This window comes from Pelobates fuscus, chromosome 2 (assembly GCF_036172605.1).
Source record: "Pelobates fuscus isolate aPelFus1 chromosome 2, aPelFus1.pri, whole genome shotgun sequence".
In the NCBI taxonomy this organism is placed as follows: Eukaryota; Metazoa; Chordata; class Amphibia; order Anura; family Pelobatidae; genus Pelobates; species Pelobates fuscus.
Genome location: NC_086318.1, coordinates 439,217,484 through 439,240,613, shown reverse-complemented (window position 1 = coordinate 439,240,613; position 23,130 = coordinate 439,217,484). Strand labels below are relative to the sequence as shown.

The 23,130-nt window shown below is 42.3% G+C and overlaps 1 protein-coding gene across 2 annotated transcripts in view; it reads right to left on the bottom strand.

Moving 5' to 3' along the window:
• Window positions 1-4,229: 4,229 nt before the first annotated feature.
• Window positions 4,230-23,130, bottom strand: part of KCNK17 (potassium two pore domain channel subfamily K member 17) — a 32,437-nt gene continuing 13,536 nt past the window's right edge. The window contains exons 2-5 of one of the 2 annotated variants that reach the window (XM_063441553.1): window positions 16,197-16,374; window positions 8,653-8,819; window positions 8,327-8,492; window positions 4,230-5,766 (exon numbers count right to left, since the gene is read on the bottom strand). In XM_063441553.1, coding sequence (XP_063297623.1) covers window positions 5,378-5,766; window positions 8,327-8,492; window positions 8,653-8,819; window positions 16,197-16,374 — 900 coding nt within the window. In that variant the 3' untranslated portion in view covers window positions 4,230-5,377. The remainder of the gene's footprint in view (window positions 5,767-8,326; window positions 8,493-8,652; window positions 8,820-16,196; window positions 16,375-23,130) is intronic. The other variant, XM_063441554.1, reaches the window with a different exon arrangement.

The window sequence follows — 23,130 nt, the reverse complement described above, 5'->3', positions numbered from 1 at the left end:
AGTAGGTCCTCCCCCCATTTTGATTTATGGCCTCCCACCAACCGCGCAGGGGTGGGGGCTGGGGGGAGGACAGTAGGTCCCCCCTTCATTATTTTTATGGCCCCCACCCAACGCTCACCGGTGGGGGCGGGGAGGACAGTAGGTCCCCCCAACCCATTGTGATTTATGGCCCCCACCCACCACCCAGGGGTGGGGGCCGGGGGGGATAGTAGGTCCCCCCTCATTATTTTTATGGCCCCCACCCACCACGCAGGGGTGGGGGCGGGGGGAGGACAGTAGGTCCCCCCCTCAGTGTGTATTAGGGTCCCTGAGGACAAGTGTCAATCCATATCTGCCAAGTGACCCTATGTAGGGGGAACAGTAACTAATCTGCTCTGTGTCAGTGTGTATCAGGGTCTCTGAGGACAGGTGTCAATCCATATCTGCCAAGTGACCCTATGTAGGGGGAACAGTCCCTATTCTGCTCTGTGTCAGTGTGTATCAGGGATCCTTAGGATAGGTGTCAATCCATATCTGCCAAGTGACCCTATGTAGGCGGAACAGTCCCTATTCTGCTCTGTGTCAGTGTGTATCAGGGATCCTTAGGATAGGTGTCAATCCATATCTGCCAAGTGATCCTATGTAGGGGGAACAGTCCCTATTCTGCTCTGTGTCAGTGTGTATCAGGGTCCCTGAGGACAGGTGTCAATCCATATCTGCCAAGTGACCCTATGTAGGGGGAACAGCCCCTATTCTGCTCTGTGTCAGTGTGTATCAGGGTCTCTGAGGACAGGTGTCAATACATGTCTGCCAAGTGACCCTATGTAGGGGGAACAGTCCCTATTCTGCTCTGTGTCAGTGTGTATCAGGGTCCCTGAGGACAGGTGTCAATCCATATCTGCCAAGTGACCCTATGTAGGGGGAACAGTCTCTATTCTGCTCTGTGTCAGTGTGTATCAGGGATCCTTAGGATAGGTGTCAATCCATATCTGCCAAGTGACCCTATGTAGGGGGAACAGTCCCTATTCTGCTCTGTGTCAGTGTGTATCAGGGTTTCTGAGGACAGGTGTCAATCCATATGTCAAGGTGTCAATATGTCATATGTCAGGTGTCAATCCATATCCATTGTGATTTAGGAATGTTAGGTGATTTATGACCTTTATGGATTAAAACCAGACTCTGCATCAACTGTCTTTCTTTGGGAGTTTTGCCATGGATCCCCCTCCGGCATGCCACAGTCCAGGTGTTAGTCCCCTTGAAACAACTTTTCCATCACTATTGTGGCCAGAAAGAGTCCCTGTGGGTTTTAAAATTTGCCTGCCCATTGAAGTCTATGGCGGTTCGCCCGGTTCGCGAACGTTTGCGGAAGTTCGCCGTTCGCGAACCGAAAATTTTATGTTTGCGACATCACTATTCACCAGTTATTTCAGGAAGACTATCAGTTGACCACCCCCTTACTTACATCAGTTACCATGTATCTAATCTCTTACAACTGGTAAATCAACTGTCTGCCAACATCTATTTGTCCTCTTAATCCATGACTTCGAGATTTTGTAGATTTATATAAATAACTTTAATATACAGTTAAAACATTTAGTCAGCTATATTTACCTTTTGATATTTTGCACCTTTGATTTTTGTATAATTAACCATTTGAACAACAGTTATCTTTGCTTCTTGTTCCAATACGCCAAACCTGTTTGCCGTTACCCATTATTTATATTTTAACCACTGGAAGCATAAGTAGACATTATATATAAGAATAATATCAATATAAATATTTAATATTAATACTATAGATTCAGCACCTCCCTCTGTCTGAACAGCTCATTATTCTGATGCACTTATACCCTGAGATTCTCACATCGGTTGCATATGCTTATGCACCACCTATGAACCGCCACACACACACACACACATAAAGGGGCACATACACAGAAACACAAATAGACTGCCACAAAAAGATGCCCACATATGCATAAACACACAGATTCACTCTGAGAGATACACATACAGATTGATACACATACACAGTTGCATTGACACATACTGACATACATGCGCAAAGTCACACACACAGATCCACAAACACACATGTACAATTACATACACTAACACACAAAAACTGACACTTATGCGCAGATACATACACTGACACACACAAAACACTAACATACATATACCGTCACATACACTGAGCACACACAAAACACTAACACACAGACACACAACACAGACACATATGCTGACACACAAGCACAGATACATACATTGACACACACAAAACACTGACACACACGTACAGACACATTCACTGACTCACAAGCACATATATGTACACTGAAACACACAAAACACCTATATATATATATATATACAACCATACATACACTGAGATACACAAACACTGACACGTGTACAGATGCATACACTGAAACACATGCAAAGAGACACACACACTGACACACAAACACTGACACACATGCATAGATACATACAATGACAGACACTGACACACAAACACAGATACATTCACTGACAGACACAAAACACTGACAAGCATGCAGATACATACACTGACTCATATGCAACCATACATACACTGAGATAAACACTGACACACGTGCACAGATGCATACACTGACACACATGCATGGATACATACACTGACACATGTGCACAGATACATACACAAACATACATAGACACTGTCACATATGCATAGATACATACACTGACACACATAAACAGTGACACACATGCACAGATACATACATTGATACACACAGACACATATGAACATATGCATTAACGGACATACACTGACACGTAAACACTGACACACGTGTACAGATGCATACACTGGCACACACAAAACACTGACACACGAGCACAGATACATACACTGAAACACACAAAACACTAACACACATGTACAGATACATACACTGACATACACTGACATACAAGCACAGATACATACACTGCCATACACATAACACTGACACACATGCACATATGCATAAAATGACCGGCACTGACACACAATCACATATACAAACACTGAGACACACAAAACACTGACACATATGCAACCTTACATACACTTAGATACACAAACACTGACACAGTGGCGCACATACCAGGGGTCCCGGCCGCCCTGCGACCCGGTATGTACCCACTGTGGCCAGCCTCTTCTCCTGGGGAGCCCAGGAGCTGGCCACCTCAGGGAACCCCGAGGCTGGCCCTGGTGTCACCCGGCGGACAGGCTGGTGGGCGCGCGAGGGAGCACTCTCCCCTGTGTGCTCCCTCTTCAGCTCCCTCGAGCACTGCACTGATACTGGAGACGGAAGATGACGAGGGAGCTGAAGAAGGAGCACAGAGGGGAGAGTGCTCCTTCGCGCGCCCGCCAGCCTGTCCGCTGGGTGACACCACTGGACCCCAGGGAATCCCCTCAGCACTCCCAAAGGTGGGGAGGCTGGGGGGATTACATTTGAAAAAAAACGTGTGTGTTAGTGTGTGTGTGTGTGTGTTAGAGTGTGTGTGTGTGTGTGTTAGTGTGTGTGGGTGTGTGTGTTAGTGTGTGTGTTAGTGTTAGAGTGTGTGTGTTAGTGTTAGAGTGTGTGTGTGTTAGTGTGTGTTTGTGTGTGTGTGTGTTAGTGTGTGTGTGTTAGTGTTAGAGTGTGTCAGTTAATGTGTGTTAGAGTGTGTGTGTGTGTGTGTGTGTGTGTTAGAGTGTGTCAGTGAGTGTGTTACTGTGTGTGTCTGTTACTGAGTGTGTTAGTTTGTGTGCATCTGTTAGTGAATGTGTGTTTTGTAAGTGAGTGAGTGTGTCTGTCTGTCAGTGAGTGTGTATGTATGCCTGTCACTGAGTGTGTGTCTGTCAGTACATGTGTGTGTCTGTTAGCTAGTGTGTATGCGCCTGTTCATGAGAGTGTGTGTGTGTGTGTCCCTGGGGATCTCTCCGCCCCGATCCGCCTCTCAGCTCCGAATGCGCATGCATGGCAAGAGCCGCGCGCGCATTCAAACCACCCATAGGAAAGCATTACTCAATGCTTTCCTATGGACGTTCAGCGTCTTCTCACTGTGATTTTCGAAGTGAGAATCGCAGAAGCTCCTCTAGCGGCTGTCAATGAGACAGCCACTAGAGGCTGGATTAACCCTCAGTGAAACATAGCAGTGTGTTGTGGCCCCAGCCCGTGCAGAGTAAGTGCGTGTGGGGGGGGGGCGGGCGGGGAGGGGGGGCATGCTTTTACTGTCTCCCCCTGTACCCTGCCTGCAACCCTGCCTCCATTATTTGGGCAGAGAGTTTACTGCCTAGTCTGGTGGGCCAGGCTGTGCTGCTGCTGGCTGGCATACATTCCCTGGTGGTCCATATCTGCATCCCCTGCTGACACATTCTATCATATCCCCTCCCTTGTCTTTCCGACGATAATTGTTGAGTGAGAGCACATGCTGAAAATCCCCCTGAGGACATTATTTAAATATTACACCCTGGATTGTATATTGTTATAATACTTTGTATTGCCTTTGGTGTCTAGTTGCCATTGCATGTTTCTAGTTCGAGTACTGTATGGTGTTATAACTTACCTTTTACCATCATTTTATAATGGACATTCTCAGTTCCGATGACAAAATAACTGGAAATTCCCTTTGTCAAAGCATCAATGGAAACAGCCTGTGTTATTTCAAACACTTATAGCTTGTAAAAAAAAATCACAGAAAAGAGAAATAAGACATTGGCTAACTTGCTGCATAAAGTCAATATATTTCAAATAGTAGAAAATATAAAAAATGTGTATACAATATATAACATTAAGTCACTCTATGAATCCCGGGCAAACACTCCACTTGTGTCATTACCAAGCCACAAACAAGTGTAACCTTACAGTGAAATAACAATTGTGTTTACTGTAGATAATCCTTTGTGCTGCTTATCATTCCTCGTCTTGTGGTTGATAACAATCCGATGATCAGGAGAAACTGGAACCATACTTATCTCTTTTCTTGGTGGAATTCAACACAAGATCTGCCAGAAGAAGAGGTCCTTCTGCTAATGAACTTGTTTGGTGCCTTCATTTGGCAATAATTACTTAAGTTATGTCAAACTAACTGATATTCTTATCACCGATGTGTTCTTGTTTTTTTGATCTGTATGAAAGATGATTAACATGGATAAAAGATAGTTTATTAAGAGCGCTGGACTATGTCGATAGCGTTTCTCAAGCTCTGGATCCTGGATTCAACCATATGCTGCTTATATTTTGTTCAGATGAGTTGAATTTCCTGACCCCATTCACATAACCAATGTTTGTCTAATAAAAATCCTTGACCCTTTTCCATTAACCAAAGTATTTTTTTCTAAAATTATGATCGTACAACCGTCCGTGCAGGCCTCTCAGTCTGGAGACTCTAGTTTTGTATCAATAACACTAAGCATGTACTCTTTCTCCTTTATCGCAGCTGTGTCCTTTACTTCTTCTTTTTCCTTTAGCATAGGCAGTGCGTCCTTCATGGCCTCTTTTTCCTTTAGTGCAGCCAATGTGTCCTTTACATCCGCTTTCTCTTTTGGTGCAGTTGGCATACTTCCTCCGTGGACAATGTCCATGAGCTCTGAGTCCATCACTTTGTTCTCCTTCTTCCTGCAGCAGTGGATCACCTCACTGTAACTCTCTAGTAAGTTTATACAAAGGTTTATAACTAATGCCAGCCACGCCATGCCAAGGAGAATCCATACGGATACCAAATTCCTGTACCAGCCAGGATATTGTTTATCAGGAACCTGCCCTGAAGGAAAATACAGACATGTGACATGTTACCATAAACAAACAGGCCATGAGTAACTAACACAATCAACCTATTACACGAATGTTACAAGTACACTACAAGTAGAATGGAGACAATGTCAAAGTCTTCTACTGCTGACTACTAATTCTTCTATGATAGTTTAGAAGGACGCTATAAGCGCCAAAACAACTTTAGCTTAGTGAAGCAGTTTTGGTGTATATATCATGCCCCTGCAGTCTCACTGCTCAATTCGTTGCCATTTAGGAGTTAAATCACTTTGTTTATGCAGCCCTAGTCACATATCCCTGCTGTGACCTACACTCTACACTATTTCTGTAGAGAGAGATCTAGCGTTCAAACTTCCTTTATTGGACAGTTTGTTTAATTTAGAATTTCTTGGGCCCTAATCTGTTAATAGCCTGCAGGTGTGTGATTAAAGATCAATTAACAGAGAAGGAGATAACTTCTAAAGTAAAGCAAACAATAATTTTCACGTTGGCTGCGTGAATCACAGCCAGGGGAGGTGTGGTTTGGGCAGCATAACCAGCAACAAAAGTGATTAAACTCCTAAATAGCAGAGATTTGAGCAGTGAGACAGCAGGAGCAGGATTTAGCACTATTGCACGTCTACTTGTGCTCGCTATGCAGTAGAGGAGAATTAGCCCATATCTATCAGGATGACATCCCCCTTTACACATGGGACCAGTAAAAGCTAATTGTGCCTCTAGCCCACCTCCTGCAAGTCCTTGTCCACAACCCTCCTTCGCTGTCCTGGCCAACAAGGTGTCAAGTGTGATTTTTACATGTGTGACTAATATACATATATCCCCATCCCATTTAGATTTTGTCCCACATACAACATGGGATATAAATGGTATTTCTGATCTATACTTATAATTTATAACCTGTCTGAAACCAGTGGTGTATCCTGGTTTTGTGCTGCCCTAGGCAGAACAAAACTCAGGCGCCCCCCCCCCCGCGCGCCACCCCCACCCACATTCTAAATACACACACACACATTCACTGACAGATACGCATACACTAGCTAACAGAAACACACACTCGCTAACAGAAACACACACACTAATAGACAAACTCACACTCAGTAACAGACAAACTCACACTCAGTAACAGACAAACACACTCACTAACAGACACTCACTAACAGACACTCACTAACAGACACTCACTAACAGACACTCACTAACAGACACACACTCACTCACTAGCAGACACAAACTAGCAGACACACACACTAACATACACACACACTCACAGGCAAACACACACACGGTCAGACACACACACACACACACACACACTCACAGGCAAACACACTAACAGACACACACACTAACAGACACACACACACACACACTCACTAACAGACACACACACACACTCACTAACAGACACACACACACTCACTCACTAACAGACACACACACACTCACACTCACTAACAGACACACACACACACTCACACTCACTAACAGACACTCACACACTCACACTCACTAACAGACACTCACATTAACACTTTTTTTTTTTACTTTAACCCCCCAGCCTCCTTACCTTTGGGAATGCTGGGGGGGGGGGGGCTTCTTTTTTCCCTGGTGGTCCAGTGGCTTTTTTTTTTTACTTTAACCCCCCCAGCCTCCTTACCTTTGGGAATGCTGGGGGGGGGGCTTCTTTTTTCCCTGGTGGTCCAGTGGCTTTTTTTTTTAACTTTAACCCCCCCAGCCTACTTACCTTTGGGAATGCTGGGGGGGGGTTCTTTTTTCCCTGGTGGTCCAGTGGCTTTTTTTTTAACATTAACCCCCCCAGCCTCCTTACCTTTGGGAATGCTTGGGGGGGGCTTCTTTTTTCCCTGGTGGTCCAGTGGCTGCTGGGCGGTCGGGCGGCGCTGCTGGGTGGGCGGCGAGGGAGCACTTCCTTTGAGCTGTCTGCTCAGCTCCCTCGCGCGTCGCACAGTGAGGCTGGGAGGCGGAGCCGGAATATGACGTCATATTACGGCTCCCAGCCTCACTGTGCGGCGCGCGAGGGAGCTGAGCAGACAGCTCAAAGGAAGTGCTCCCTCGCCGCCCGCCCAGCAGCGCCGCCCGACCGCCAAGCAGCAGCCCAGCATGTCTGTTAGCCGCAAGGCTAACAAGACATTTGCCTTGGGCATTTGGGGGGCGGCTTTTTTTGCCTCCCCCTGGAAAATGCCGCCCAAGGCAAATGCCTTGTTTGCCTCGCGGCTAATACGCCCCTGTCTGAAACATTGAAGATACAAACATCATATAACATTATAGACTGTCTAAATCATTTTAACCCCAACATTTCTGTAAATAATGAATTTGTTAATTAATTACATTTCATATAAGAATTATATCAAATGTAAATTTCACATTTTAATTGTGTCATATTTTCTGGTATTCCTGACCAACTGCTTGTACAGAAAAACTGCTTTAAAAGTGCTAAGAATGTCAATCTAACCGCTTTTTACTCAGTATTGAAAACGTTACACTGTATTTCTCCCCTTCCCCAAAGCATTTTCCTGTACATTCAGGATACTCACCGATTACGTAGTCTCCAAAGCCTATTGTGCTGAGGGTGATAAAGGCATAGTAAAATCCTTCCTCGTACGTCCATCCTTCGATGCCTTTAAAGAGTATCGGTGGAAGCAGGAAAAACAGCAGGAGACCCATCACAAGAGCAAAGAAATACGCCAAGATCTTTGCTGTCTTTTATATCATAAACAAAACAAAAGTAACAAGATTTTTATTATACAATCACGCACTTTTTAATAGATATTAATATTGATGGAGATTTTATATTAATCCAGTTAATAAAATGATTACAAGACACCATCGCAGTAAATTAAACATTTCGTTAAGTCAATACCTGCTGATGAATTTTTTCCTCCAGTAGATTTGCACATTTGTGCACTGCGGCGAGCATTCTCTGCCCAATCCGATTCAGAAGAATCAAGTTCAGTGGAATCCCAAACAGAGCGAAGAAAATGCAGAAGATCCGACCGCCCACAGTCGCCGGACTAATATTCCCGTAACCTTTATAAAGAAAACAGAAGAGTCCTTTTACAAACAGGTTTCCATGTTACTGTCCAAACATTAACATAATGAAGGAATTACTATTATATATACTGTCACAACACTTTTTCCACGTTACCAGATATCACCAGAAGCAGAATCTAAATTTTGAATTTCCCTTGCAAATGACACACGGTATTTTCATAGGTCGGCATAATTTTTATGTTTACATTTTTAGCACATTATCTGTATAATGCTTTAAAGTTGGATTTTCCTAATGGCTAGCTTGTCCTTTTAAAATGACTGATAAGATGGTATTTGAGTATTTCAATCGTCAGCAACCTATGACACGTGTGCCATGCATGGCACTCGAGGTGTCTTTGCATGGCACTCAAGCCTGCCAGATCCAAACAGGCTCAGGCCTATCAGGAGTCCCTGTGGGATTTCAGACCTCTGCTAGTGCAAACCGAGCAGGTGGTGATAGACAATCCTCACTATACGCATTGCAGCACTTACCGGAGGTGATCTCAGATCACTTCCTGTCAGCACACATGGGAATCTGGAGTAGAGCATCCCGCAGCAGTTATTGCAGCTCCTGTTCTTGACCTGTACCTCGCCAGCCTGGTCCCCAGTGGGGCACCAGGGAAGCCACCCACACTGCTAGATATACATTGAGCTGCAGACTAAGCCCCCCCCCCCCCCCATTCTCCCAATATATAAAATACAAACAGCCCATTCACAGCCACCCCCAAAAACAACACCACTGACAATCCATATACACGCACACAACCCCACAAACAGCCTCTAACATGCAATACCACAAGCTACCCCACACCATGTGACATATAATACACATACACAATTACGGAAGTAGCCCCCATACACAGCCGCCATACACAGGTATCATTACACAATACCACAAACTACTCATGAATATATACAATGTAACAGGCCACATACACACAAAGGCATTGCTACAAAGTAACAGCAGCACCCATAAACAACACAAACAGAATATGGCAACAAACACAACCATTTCATAAAATAAGACTGGCACTGCAAGGGGTGCCTGTACTAGAGCATATACTGTGCTTACTCGGAAGCTGTTATACTGAACATCGTCTTTAATACTTCCCATACAATATTTCTCTATGTATGGCCCAACACATTTTCTTTCATGTAAATGGACACAATTTTAAAATATGTTAAGCATTCCAGAAAAATCTAATGTTTACAACACAATTATTTTGTTTAAAACAAATAAAATCGCTTTTTTAAAGTGCTTAATCTCTTTCCAGTTTTTCCAAACATGGATTCTTTGTTATTTCACTAAGAATTGTGCCATATATATATATTTTTTATAATAAAGTCCTGAATAAAATCAGCAAAGGGACAGTGAGCCATTTTCAAGTACACCTGTTCATCTGTCCCCAATTCAAACACTAGGTGGCAGCATGTTCCTACAGGAATTACTGCACAATCTGGGTCGGACGCTGGCAGAACCTCCCGAAAACAAATGTTCAGCTGTTTATTTTTAAATGTTTTAATGATAAAGTTGTGTTTATATTGTTTCTATTTCTGGCTGAATCTTTTTTTCAAACTTTGTAACATGCATGCACCGGATCCCACATTCGTGGTTACTTTCTCATTCTTTATAAACTGTTATTATGTTACCATTATTTTATTATTTATATAGCACCATCAGATTCCGTAGCGCTGTACAATGGGAACGTTATAAACGTTGAGACCTGACAGTAGGAGGGGGTTTATCGGAGTGACCAGAAATGGTATTATTGTTACTAAGCGTGTCTATCAATTATGTGTTGTTAATTATCCCCACTGTAAAATTGTAAAAACATTTGTGCTACGGAAATTCCAATTATAATAATTATAATTAATAAAAAAAAACTGGTAGAAAAAACAAAAACCTTAATTCTGCAATAAGGCTGGGGTGTCCAAGGTTTGTGTGAAGCTGGCTCAGAATACTAGGAGTTGTAATGCAACCTATACGTAGAGGACTGGAATTAGTAACCCCTTGTTAGGGGCATTTTATTTTGAATGGAAAATGGTAAATCAGTATATAAAAATAACACGAATTATACCTATATTGACGGATGTAACAGCAACATAAAAAGCCATATACATGGAAAGGTATTTGTATCTAATTAAAGATAATTGACTAACTAATTTAAAAAAGCCTGTTCTAACTCTGAAACCACCCGCTATTCTTTCAGGTAACGAAATAGTAATAAGGAATTGAACATCCAGTAACAGGACGTCAATACACGGAATGAAAGTTCCATGGCTGTGAGAGACGGCAGTGAGTATTGACACCTAGGATACGCCTAAAGGGGCTCAGGACGCCTACCCGGCCTACCTGAAAGAATAGCGGGTGGTTTCAGAGGTAGGGCAGGCTTTTTTTAAGGGGGGCCCACGAAGGCACACTAGATACCTACCAATATAGGAGCTAGTTTATTTTGCCTCTCCTTTCTCCCTCTGCCTCAGCCTTGACTCCGTAGTATGTGTTACAGTGTCCAAATAATAGCATATTTACCTGCTTATTGATAGTCAACACAGATTCACTGTTACCTTGCTACAATAGTATCTTTAATTAGATACAAATACCTTGATACAATAGTATCTTACATTAGATACAATATGGACTGAACAGCTCTAATATTATTATTAATTGTTTCCCTTGATTTCTTTATTATTTAATCTAAATTAACATTAAAAGTTGAGGTTTAACCTTTGGTATTAAATGGTACTACTTTCTCAATTATAGACTGTAAGCTCATTTGAGCAGGGTCCTCTTCAACCTATTGTTCCTGTAAGTTTTTTGTAATTGTCTTATTTATTGTTACATCCCCCCTCTCAAAATATTGTAAAGCGCTACGGAATCTGTTGGCGCTATATAAATGGCAATAATAATAATAATAATAATTAGAGATAAGTTTTTTCAACGTGGCACTATATCTGTAATTTCTCCCTCTTCATTAAGAGATACATGCTGGTAGATTTTGTTTTTTCTTTTCTTCAGTATTTTTCTCCCAAGTTATACTCCTAGTATCACATGACCTCTTGCCTTATTATTATACTCCTAGCCAGCTGCATGGACCTGACTAAGCTTCACTGTGGCAAGAATGAAAGTTGTAGATTATTTCATAAAGAGATATGCTGCCCCCTGGTGGACTTAATACTAAAGAACGCTAAAACACCAAACTCGTATAAAACACAAAGCAGCATAATAAATATATACTGATCATTCATCCATTCCACCCCACACCGGTAAATATATACTGAACCGTCATCCATTCCATCCCACACCGGTAAATATATACTGATCCGTCATCCATTCCATCCCACACCGGTAAATATATACTGATCATTCATCCATTCCACCCCACACGGTAAATATATACTGATCATTCATCCATTCCACCCACACCGGTAAATATATACTGATCATTCATCCATTCCACCCACACCGGTAAATATATACTGCTCATTCATCCATTCCACCCCACACCGGTAAATATATACTGATCATTCATCCATTCCACCCACACCGGTAAATATATACTGATCATTCATCTATTCCACCCACACAGGTAAATATATACTGATCATTCATCTATTCCACCCCACACCGGTAAATATATACTGATCATTCATCCATTCCATCCCACACCGGTAAATATATACTGATCCGTCATCCATTCCATCCCACACCGGTAAATATATACTGATCATTCATCCATTCCACCCCACACCGGTAAATATATACTGATCCGTCATCCATTCCACCCCACACCGGTAAATATATACTGATCATTCATCCATTCCACCCACACCGGTAAATATATACTGATCATTCATCCATTCCACCCACACCGGTAAATATATACTGCTCATTCATCCATTCCACCCCACACCGGTAAATATATACTGATCATTCATCTATTCCACCCACACCGGTAAATATATACTGATCATTCATCTATTCCACCCCACACTGGTAAATATATACTGATCATTCATCTATTCCACCCACACCGGTAAATATATACTGCTCATTCATCCATTCCACCCCACACCGGTAAATATATACTGATCATTCATCTATTCCACCCACACCGGTAAATATATACTGATCATTCATCCATTCCACCCACACCGGTAAATATATACTGATCATTCATCCATTCCACCCCACACCGGTAAATATATACTGATCATTCGTCCATTCCACCCACACCGGTAAATATATACTGCTCATTCATCCATTCCACTCCACACCGGTAAATATATACTGATCATTCATCCATTCCACCCACACCGGTAAATATATACTTCTCATTCATCCATTCCACCCCACACCGGTAAATATATACTGATCATTCATCCATTCCACCCCACACCGGTAAATATATACTGATCATTCGTCCATTCCACCCACACCGGTAAATATATACTGATCATTCGTCCATTCCACCCACACCGGTAAATATATACTGATCATTCATCCATTCCACCCACACCGGTAAATATATACTGATCATTCATCCATTCCACCCCACGCCGGTAAATATATACTGATCATTCATTGATTCCACCCACACTGGTAAATATATACTGATCATTCATCCATTCCATCCCACACCGGTAAATATATACTGCTCATTCATCCATTCCACCCCACACCGGTAAATATATACTGATCATTCATCTATTCCACCCCACACCGGTAAATATATACTGATCATTCATCCATTCCACCCCACACCGGTAAATATATACTGATCATTCATCCATTTCACCCCACACCGGTAAATATATACTGATCATTCATCTATTCCACCCCACACCGGTAAATATATACTGATCATTCATCCATTCCACCCCACACCGGTAAATATATACTGATCATTCATCCATTCCACCCACACCGGTAAATATATACTGATCATTCATCCATTCCACCCACACCGGTAAATATATACTGCTCATTCATCCATTCCACCCCACACCGGTAAATATATACTGATCATTCATCTATTCCACCCACACCGGTAAATATATACTGATCATTCATCTATTCCACCCCACACTGGTAAATATATACTGATCATTCATCTATTCCACCCACACCGGTAAATATATACTGCTCATTCATCCATTCCACCCCACACCGGTAAATATATACTGATCATTCATCTATTCCACCCACACCGGTAAATATATACTGATCATTCATCCATTCCACCCACACCGGTAAATATATACTGATCATTCATCCATTCCACCCCACACCGGTAAATATATACTGATCATTCGTCCATTCCACCCACACCGGTAAATATATACTGCTCATTCATCCATTCCACTCCACACCGGTAAATATATACTGATCATTCATCCATTCCACCCACACCGGTAAATATATACTTCTCATTCATCCATTCCACCCCACACCGGTAAATATATACTGATCATTCATCCATTCCACCCCACACCGGTAAATATATACTGATCATTCGTCCATTCCACCCACACCGGTAAATATATACTGATCATTCGTCCATTCCACCCACACCGGTAAATATATACTGATCATTCATCCATTCCACCCACACCGGTAAATATATACTGATCATTCATCCATTCCACCCCACGCCGGTAAATATATACTGATCATTCATTGATTCCACCCACACTGGTAAATATATACTGATCATTCATCCATTCCATCCCACACCGGTAAATATATACTGCTCATTCATCCATTCCACCCCACACCGGTAAATATATACTGATCATTCATCTATTCCACCCCACACCGGTAAATATATACTGATCATTCATCCATTCCACCCCACACCGGTAAATATATACTGATCATTCATCCATTTCACCCCACACCGGTAAATATATACTGATCATTCATCTATTCCACCCCACACCGGTAAATATATACTGATCATTCATCCATTCCACCCCACACCGGTAAATATATACTGATCATTCATCCATTCCACTCCACACCGGTAAATACATACTGATCATTCATCCATTCCACCCCACAACAGTAAATATATACTGATCATTCATCCATTACACCCACACCGGTAAATATATACTGATCATTCATCCATTCCACCCCACACCGGTAAATATATACTGATCATTCATCCATTACACCCACACCAGTAAATATATACTGATCATTCATCCATTCCACCCCACACCGGTAAATATATACTGATCATTCATCCATTCCACCCCACACCGGTAAATATATACTGATTATTCATCCATTCCACCCCACACCAGTAAATATATACTGATCATTCATCTATTCCACCCCACACCGGTAAATATATACTGATCATTCATCTATTCCACCCCACACCGGTAAATATATACTGATCATTCATCCATTCCACCCACATCGGTAAATATATACTGATCATTCATCCATTCCACTCCACACCGGTAAATATATACTGATCATTCATCCATTCCACCCCACGCCGGTAAATATATACTGATCATTCATCCATTCCACCCCACACCGGTAAATATATACTGGTCATTCATCCATTCCACCCCACACCGGTAAATATATACTGATCATTCATCCATTCCACTCCACACCGGTAAATATATACTGATCATTCATCCATTCCACCCCACGCCGGTAAATATATACTGATCATTCATCCATTCCACCCCACACCGGTAAATATATACTGATCATTCATCCATTCCACCCCACACCGGTAAATATATACTGATCATTCATCCATTCCACCCCACACCAGTAAATATATACTGATCATTCATCCATTCCACTCCACACCGGTAAATATATACTGATCATTCATCCATTCCACCCCACGCCGGTAAATATATACTGATCATTCATCCATTCCACCCCACACCGGTAAATATATACTGATCATTCATCCATTCCACCCCACACCGGTAAATATATACTGATCATTCATCCATTCCACCCCACACCAGTAAATATATACTGATCATTCATCCATTCCACTCCACACCGGTGAATATATACTGATCATTCATCCATTCCACCCCACACCGGTAAATATATAAACTGATTATTCATTCATTCCACCCCACACCGGTAAATATATACTGATCAGTCATCCATTCCACCCAATAACGTAAATATTAGATGAAGTGCTGTCCTTACAAGGTTCCATGGACTACAAATTCAGGATCTAAACAAATATGACAGTAACATATGTAAATATTTAGAGCCTCTAGAAATAAAAGCAGAGGTTGAATGATCTAGCATCCCTTTTTTATTACAGAGCAAGGGGGTGTGGGACACAAAAGTCTACTAGCAACAAACATTTGAGAGCAGACTTTCCGTGGCCTTTCGTGGGCAGATGGAGTCAGTGCTGTGGTCAAAGCTAATTCCGTACGCACCGATTGTTGTTATAGCGGTCACTGAGAAGAAGAAGGATCCCGCAAAGCTCCACGTCTCCAGGCTGGTATCATTTTCCTGAATGCTCACTCCATTTTTATAGGCAGCGATGATACCCTTCAGAAAGGAGACATAAAACCAACAGATCAGTCATCGTTTACCAACATGTTCTAAGATATCGGTGCTGCTTGAAAAGGTTGTCACCTGAATTAAAGGGACTTTATATCATGTGTTACGAAAGAAAATCACGGTACTCGTAGATCATTAAACCCTTTCTTCCCATCGGTGCACATTCACGTGCTATGTTTCATTTTGCAGAATAAATCAATGAAAACCCTTTTTACTTTCCCTGTGCTCCAGCACTGGCGATCAGCCTGCAGGAAAACCAATTTCGCCGTAAATGTCCAATTATGTCCCTCTGCGTTTCTGTAGAAGTTGGCCCGCCTCCCATTCTGTACCAATCTGTGGTAGGTTAGTCCTCCCATTGTACGGCGCTGCAGAATTCGTTGGCGCTTTATAAATAATAACAATAATTAGAGGAAGGGAGGAGGTGAGCACACTATGGGTTATATTTACACACTACATGTCCTGTACAGCACAGACACTCGGTATAATTATACTTGCTGTATGCGGGCATTATACTCATACACAGTCATTATTCCTGCATTCTAGTGACTTTGTAGGAAGCTCTACTGGTAAATATGAATCAACCCACGTAAATAACCTTCGGCATTGTACTCCAGCAGTTTTGTTAATATTTGCGCGCTGTCACATGCTATTATTTTATTTTTGTCGGTGTCCCTGAGAACCGGTGTGTGAGATTGTTGGAGTATCTAGCACAGGAAGCAGTAATTTCCTAAGGATGACACTGTATACACTGTGAGCGGCATTCTAAGCAAGAGTCGCGCTCAGTACGCAGTGACAAAGATACAAATGGACATTTCTCTGTAAAGATATCACAATTTATTGGATTGTTTACATTTTCATTGGGCAAAAATGTATTTTTAAAATGAACATAAAGCCTTTGTGATTCTACGTTTACCCTTCTCATAATGTCTTATCAATACCTCCACTAACAATATGCAGTTGCACCTCAATGAAAATCCAACTGAACTTCCCAATTTGCCGATAAGTTGATCTTAGCTGACATATTTAAGGTGTTTAATTATGGGTGACATTGTTGAGATAATATTCTAGAATGCTAATGGTATTCTAGAATAATTCTCCAGTAATAACAATACGTGGGTTTTTTGCGTCGCCTTTTCCCCAGAGCGCGAAGCAGAGAAGCCTAGTATGTGTGTACGATATTGTTCCTCTGCCATTATATAAAATCTCTTTATACCTGCTCATCCTACTCTAATAATGTAGAAGGCAACACAGGAATACACACCAATACTCAGCCACAACCTGAGAAGAACACATCACCTGCATCTAAACCTTAATAATGAATATTAAATTAGTGCAACAAGCCAATATTTTTAAAGACTGGTTTTCCTATCTTTACATAGATTGTAATATCACCTGTTCTAGACAAGCGTCTTTGTTGTACTCAAAGGAAAAAACTCCAACGAAAGAAAAACAGATCAATTCACATATATTATGGTATTCGGCCGCACTGTATACAAAACAAAAACAATATCTGCATGCTAACCCATATCCCAATGTAAATGTTTAAATAACAGATTGCTCCTAATTTAGCACTTTGCCCCTGATTACCTCCTTGTTTTGCCTTGATAAATCTCTTCTCTGCTATTTTAAAAGTGTACATTGGGGTTTCGGTTAACTTTTTTCAGTGAGAAAATAAAGAGTAATATCCCTAATTATGGGCAGATGAGCTTACAATCTATGTCATTATATGATATATTCCTTAGTTATGAATTTTAATATTAACCAAGTTTAGCAGGCAAGCAACATTTACTTTCCATGACGTGCTACATAATAAATGTATGTAATATTTAGTTTCATATTTTACAAATCCCTAATACGTGCTTAGAAGATTCTTTCTCTCAGGTGAACTCGTTGTTTGAGCAATACTTGCTGTTCCACCAACATCAGGAGAATCAGCCGTGTATTTCCCTAATTACCTCTTGCGAGGTTTACTGTGTCTGTAGTAAATTTAATTACTGGGTAAGCCTTTACTTTCAAATTGCATTTTATGGCCATAAAACATGGTATTTATGGGACTGTTAAGTTCATATGAAATGATCCTGCTCAGAGAAGCTATTGCTCTACTTTACAAGTCCTTGTGAATTAAAACCAAATAGGAAGGGCCTATTAAGGGAATACGTGCTCTCCCGCTAAATACTAGGCAAACATTTCCACAGAAATAGAAGTTAATTAAAAATAGAAGCGAAAATAAAAATTCACTGCTCTAAAACATTTAATTTTAAATGATTTATTTACTGTATCTTATTTAGCACATTATCTTCACAACTTATTAGAAAATGTGGAGTTAATTGACTCACGCCAAGAGAACAAAAATATTGTTTGATCATTTTTAATTGAATTAAAGACGTACATTCACAATATATCGGTCACCATCACTGGGGGCTGGAGACAGACACTGTGTGTAGGTCCCCAGGATATTCTTATGTCTAAGTCACCCTGCGCCCCTTATAGGTGCAGAGTTTGTAAAATGTATTGTTTATTGTTTATTTTTTTGTCATTCTTTATTTCTGGTCTGTGCTTAGGATTTCCCACATGCTTGCAATGCCACAACAGCAAGAACAAGCTTAGGCAAAAAAACAATTGCATGGGATATGATAAGACTGCACTGTTTTTGTTATAAGACAGAGGCTTGCTCAGTATATGTCAGGGGATGAGGCATCATGAGTGGCTATTGAGGCAGATTAACATATAACAACAGGTCATAGTAGTGCACCATTGTTGGTAATGACCCCTAACATCACATAACAGCGTGGTCCTCTCTCTTGAAGGAGCTTCCAATGGCAAACTGAGGGAGCAGAAGTGCTGTACAGCTCAGTCCATAAGTCCTGGACCACCTAATGCCAGCTATGGGTAGGACCAGGATCAACACTGCATATTAATTCTTCAGGCCAGCAAACCAATGCGAAAGGTGGCGGAACAGGACATACAGTGGATCAGGGCTTCTTGTAATGTGCCCATCTTTTCTGGAGGTCCAGCTGTGGTTCGCTACAGTGTACGTTGCTGAGGTGCAGGGCATTTAGGTGAGCTTCCCTGTCTGACCTGCTGTCAATTGTAGTGGAGCTCCCTGTACCCTGGGTACCTCCGCCAAGGGCCTTCTGCACAGGGAGCCACGATGACTGCTGAAATGCACATGGTGCTGGCTTGAGTTGTGGGAGACCACTTGGCTGTAGCCGGGCATTCTGGCGCATTCTTCCTTCCAGCTTCTGCCAAAAAGCTTCAAAGAGTCTGTCCAGCTTGTGTTCAAGATTGAGCGAATCATCGATTAAGGTAGGGAAGTGTGTGGCCTCCGCCATATTTGGTGAGTTGTGGTGGACACCGCCAAGGTGTAAGGTGTCACCCCACGCTCCTGCTGAGTCTGGATCACCCTCCTGGGGTGGACTGGGATCACCCCCGCCAGTCCAAAGGAGGGGGTAATAGGGCATGTGCTCTGTGGTGACTCCGTCCATGCGCTTCCAAGCTTCCAAGCTCAGTGTGCAGTAGGCCTCTTGCTTTCTGGAAGGTTGTGTGAGCCCTATTGAGCCACATACTGTCTCCTGGAGTGCCGCAAAGATCTGGGAGTTTAAATCTCTCCAGGGGTCATCGTTGTATGAACCGTTAAGGTCACAGAAGGCAGTGTAAAGCAGGCTTATGGAGGAGCCTCCTTGATAGTCATGCCCCGCCCCGTTTTGTTTATTGTTAAATGTTTGTGTGCTCTCCTGTCCTACTGATGCTTTCTCTTTCTACTAACTATGTGGATTTTGGTGTGGAACCATCTGTTGGTTGCAAATTGTAGTGGAGCTCCCTGTACCCTGGGTACCTCAGCCAAGGACCGCTTCCGAGCTGGAACAGGGGAAAATCTCAGCACTTCTGTTCCAGTCACCTTGGCTTGACCTGGGTCCTCCGGAAACCTCTCCATCCTGGAACAGGATAGAGGACTAGCTTTGTTCCCTCCCAGAGACTGGATGACACACAGTCCTGGGAGCTCTGGTCCTTACAAGGACTTTAGCCACCGAATCCTCCACGAGATGGAACAAAGTGCTAAACAGTGATTAGCCCTTTCCTCTCCCAGTAACTAGACAAAATATAGCTCTGGGAGTACAACTGATTTTAATGAGCCAAACTCTGCCTTTTATGCACAGACCCCAGCTCTATTATATTCAAGACAAGTCCCTTCCAGGAATCTCTATGCCTGCGTTAAAGACCGGTAAGCTCATTATCTCACAGGAACAGCCAACCACAAAAAAAATAAAAACATAAAAAGTACCCCAAAACTCCATAAAACACGGAGCATGGTCATTACATAGTTACATAGTTACATAGCTGAAAAGAGACTTGCGTCCATCAAGTTCAGCCTTCCTCACATATGTTTTTTTTGCTGTTGATCCAAAAGAAGGCAAAAAAAACCCAGTTTGAAGCGCTTCCAATTTTGCAACAAGCTAGGAAAAAATTCCTTCTTGACCCCAGAATGGCAGTCAGATTTATCCTTGGATCAAGCAGTTATTACCCTACATTGAAAGATGATATCCTGGTCCTCTCTCTTGAAGGAGCTTCCAATGGCAATAACTCCACAAATAGCCCTGATCTGAACGCCGAAGTTCTCCTAATGGCGCTCAGATCCATGCAGTGTAGGTTTTTGCCAGTCAACCTTCGGGAGCTCCTGCGGCCGCAATACAGGGTGCTCTGCCTGGCTCTTAGGTAGCGTTTGTTTACCTTAGTCTCAGGCACCATCCCTCCAAAAAGCGCTCTCCTGGCGGATTTCAAAGTGGTTCAAAACTGCAAACCAAGTTGTCCGTGAACCGCGCGGTCACCTCATGCTGAAAACAGATCCATAACATTCGCAGCTAAGTCCCGCTGATGCGACTAAGAACCCACGAAGTCCTCATGCCGAAATTAGTTCCATATTCATGGGCCGCCAGAGGGCTAGTGTTCGGTTCAACTTGGGAAAGTGCCGAACCAGGGGCACCAAGGGAAAGCTGCTATTGGGGGCAGGGTAAGTCCCAAACAGTGTCCCAGACCTGGACCATAGTCAGTGGGCAGGAGGCCGGCTTACACACTCCACCAGATACTGACTGGTCTGTGGCTATAAAGCACCATAAGCAGCAAACTGCAATGCACAGTGTGTTCTGACACCTATCTATCATGGCCACGATTATGTTTGTTCCTTTTCTCACCACGTGCATCAATGAGCAATTTCCTGTTTAGCGAATAAACCTCTGACTGTCAAAAGGACAAACAATGTATTCTTAGAGTGAGTTCGACCTGCAGGCTGCACTTTTACTGAAACACACGCTCTTTAACACAGAGTTTATTTCCTGTTTGCTGGTTCTGAGAAATTCAACATCTTCATCTAAACTGGATGTTACTCAATAAACATCTTCCGTCAGGTCACAGAAATCTCTCTTCTGTTGGCTATCTCTTCAGCAGCCTTGTCTCTATCCAGCTCCCTGATAATGACAGAGCAGCCGGTAAACATGACACATCATGAAAGTGTTACTGTCATTTCATACACAACCTAAACGGAAGTGTCACTTCTCTGGGATTTACACAACTGAATAAAACATCGAAAACCACCTATAACTAGTGCTATCCTTTATTCCGTGTGATTTTCCATTTTATTTTCCATTTTCCATTATTTAAAGATTTTGAAAATGATATCACAATCCAGTTCTGTCCTGGCACGGTCAGGGCACAGTGCATTAAAAGAGGAGTAACAGAAACATTGTTTCATTTCTCCTTTTCTCACAATACTCTCTCTGTGCTGAATACCAGGATGCAAACAGCAGGGCTTATAACAAAGATCGACAGGGAGCTAAGATGGAGGCGCCCAGTTGCAGGACAAGGAGGTGTGGATAGCCACATTTAGTTGTATTTTTCATGTATAACAAATTCGTAAAACAGATATGTAAACATCATATTAAAAACCCTATGAATTGAGGCTACCCTCTAAAAGGAGACACCATAACCACTTTAGCTTACTGCTTCCAAAACCCTGTCCCTGGAGACGTTTGCTTGACAAATTTATCAAAATGACAAAATACGGTGTGAAAGCAGAGCCATAGCTGTCAGTCCAAAAGCTGGACCTTAAACAAACATTAAACCACCTGCAGATATTTATTATAAAACAAATATTCAGCAAATTCCACCTATGTGCTTACATATTTGTTTTCTATCTATTTTCGATTAATTGTATGACCTTCAGTATGCATACAGCATTTGTACTGATTCACTTTGGCTTATGGGCTACACCATAACTACTGAAGAAGCGAGCAAAGTTCAATCAATGTCAGAAACATTGTGTTATAGACCAGTGCTCCTCAACCCTCTCCTCAAGGCACACCTAACAGTCCAGGATTTAGGGATTACCCGGGTGTGTATAAAGTGTTTAGAAAAAGAAAAAAAACAACACCATAGAGTCTAAAGTGTTTTTAGTTGTTTTGTTTATTTTAAGACACCTTAGACACACCCGGGCACTGCTATAGATAGTCAAGTAATAACTTGGGTTTTAGTTGTTCCTTAAAGGGACACTCCAGGCACCCAGACCACTTCTGCCCATTGGAACGATCTGGGTGCCAACTCCCATCACCCTTAACCCCGCAAGTGTAATTATTGCAGTTTTTTTAAACCGCAAAAATTACCTTGCAGGGTTAAGTCCTCCCGGGTTCTTAGACGACTTTTGGTCATCTAAACGACGCTGGACGTCCTCACGCTATGCATGAGAACCTCCAG